This window comes from Rhinichthys klamathensis, unplaced genomic scaffold, assembly GCF_029890125.1.
Source record: "Rhinichthys klamathensis goyatoka isolate OS25496 unplaced genomic scaffold, OSU_Roscu_1.1 h1tg000027l_1, whole genome shotgun sequence".
Lineage (NCBI taxonomy): Eukaryota > Metazoa > Chordata > Actinopteri > Cypriniformes > Leuciscidae > Rhinichthys > Rhinichthys klamathensis.
In genome coordinates this window covers 1,071,549-1,073,925 of record NW_026606577.1, presented here as the reverse complement: position 1 = coordinate 1,073,925, position 2,377 = coordinate 1,071,549, and the positions used below count along the sequence as shown (strand labels likewise).

The 2,377-nt window shown below is 33.7% G+C and overlaps 1 protein-coding gene across 1 annotated transcript; it reads right to left on the bottom strand.

The window, feature by feature from the left end:
• Window positions 1-1,017: 1,017 nt before the first annotated feature.
• On the bottom strand, window positions 1,018-2,013 carry LOC130079085 (trace amine-associated receptor 13c). Its single transcript, XM_056244578.1, has one exon. The coding sequence runs from the start codon at window positions 2,011-2,013 to the stop codon at window positions 1,018-1,020; it is 996 nt and encodes a 331-aa protein (XP_056100553.1).
• Between the last annotated feature and the right edge of the window lie 364 nt (window positions 2,014-2,377).

The following is a 2,377-nucleotide window of genomic DNA, read 5'->3' as shown; positions in this document are numbered from 1 at the left end:
TCTATTTGTACTAGATCTAGATTTATTGATTACAGTATCACCTATTGAAAGAAAGTCTGCACAGTAATTCTGGTTAGACATGCTGGGCTCCATATCTCCATAGCTGTGTGTTAGATAAATTAAATACAGTACAGGCACTACTGGGAAAACAGACAAACCGACATGCTTTATAACTGTCCCATCATCACTCGAACTAATCCATAGTCATATCCCGTTTCTATCTCATTTGTCTTGATCCTCATGCATTACAAATTGTAATCACTGGTAGAAATAATCTTTAGTATTGAATCCTTAGAAGTCTTTCACTTAAAAGAAAGATTATCTCTGAAATAACACTACTTGAACATGGCAAAAAATATATATATATTCTCTTAACTTCTATCCTGTGCAAAACGACTTTTCCCCATCACACCACATCACAGTTCTTTAGCGTTTGCAGATTAAACCCAACTCAATTTGAAAAAAGTCCCTGAAGACACTACACATTTACATTATGATTAACACTATTAACCAGCATTATTCTTCATGTCTTAACAAGATTTGTGCTTGCGTCAGTTTTCCACTCTTGAGTTTGTAAATTCTTAGAAAGAAGTTGTTCAGATGATCTTAATCATTTGAAGGCCTTTAAGAGAACAAATGGGGATTGATTATCATAGATCATTTCAAAACCATACAAGCTATACAAAGATTGATACTATCTTATCTTTCACAATGAAGATCACACTACTTTATCTAGAAACAGATGATCTTAAGGGGATAACTGACCCCAAATTGTCGTTATTTACTCAACCTCATATTGTTCTAAACCTGTACGCATTTCTTTCTCATGTAGAACACAAATTATATTTTAAAGAAAGCTGAGATATTTCTCAAAATGTTTTATACTCCGCATAAGAAAACGTTATACAGTTTTGGAACAATATGGTGGTCAATAAATGATGACATATTCATTTTGGGGTCAACTATACCCTTTATATGTGCTTTACATGGGTTTTACAGTAATGCAACAGCAGGAGATCATTTCTCTTCCATGAATAGGTTGAAGTATTCTGATGAAGGTTTGAATATTTTCAGAGTCAAAATGTATTTTGCTGATATTCGAAACCATTTATAAAACATTGCATAAATAAGTGGATTCATGCATGAATTCATGCATAAAATCCAATACATTATATTAATTACAAAGGAGTCACCTGTGTCTTGACCAACAGTAAGAGCAGCTATATAATATGGTATCCAACAAAGAAGATAAACCATTACAATAATACCTAAGGTTCTTGCAGCCTTTTTTTCTGACTTGGCCTTTTTGTCTGTGAGTGAATTTATATGCTTTGCTTGTTTTTTTGCTACGATACAGATTTTCAGATATAAAGTAATGATTAAACAACAAGGTGTCACTAAAGTAACTAAGACATCTGTTATGATATATCCCAACTTAATAACAAGTATACATTCTCCAATACATGTATAATTTTTCTCTGGATACAGTAGAGAATCATACAAAATAAAAAGAGAATATACGAAGGAAAATACCCAGTTTGCAACAATAGAAAAAACTGCTCTGTTAATATTTACCCTTGATGCATATCGCAAAGGGTCATTCACAGCAATGTAACGATCCACAGATATAATAATCAAATTACCAAGAGATGCTGTTACAACCACATAGAAAATAAAAGGAAATATCGAGCAAAATATTTCTCCAAAGAACCAGCACGGCTCAATCAATTTGATACCCTGTACTGGCATAAGAATCAGTCCCACAATCAGATCAGCCACTGCCAGAGAAAAGATCAGCACATTGGTTGGAGTGTGAAGCTGCTTGAAGTGAGAGATGGAGATGATCACCAGCAAGTTCAGAAACACAGTGAACACTGATATTGTAGAAATGAATATGTATACAATAATGTACTCGAATCCAGGTTTTACATTTTTGGTACAAGACAAATTGTTGTTCGGAAAGCAGTATTGGAATGTTTCATTTTCTGTGTTGGTTGCGCCCCAGTTAGACATATTGAGGATCGCTCAATTTTAAATAGACTCTGTCCTTCATAAGTGAACTATTCCAAATCTGTACGAGGATGCTTGTCAGTTTGTCCTCCTGGAGCTCATGACTGTTACTTATAACATAATGGTATATAAAGCGCAGAGACCACCTATTCAACATGACGTCTAACTATTCACCTTTCACCCCACCTACTAGTTAAATATTCATAGATGGGATTAATCTGAGAATACAGTTTTGAAATAAATGAATCCAATAATCTTTTCATAAAAGAGAATCTCTATCTCAGAGCTTATTTTAAATTTACATTTTACGCATTAAAGTATCTGCACAGACACACTTGCTGTAGGTTTGACAAACTACTATTAGAAC

What these genes read in the sequence shown, in the direction of transcription:
- LOC130079085 (XM_056244578.1), bottom strand. Translation starts at nt 2,013, where the DNA reads ATGTCTAACTGGGGCGCAACCAACACAGAAAATGAAACATTCCAATAC.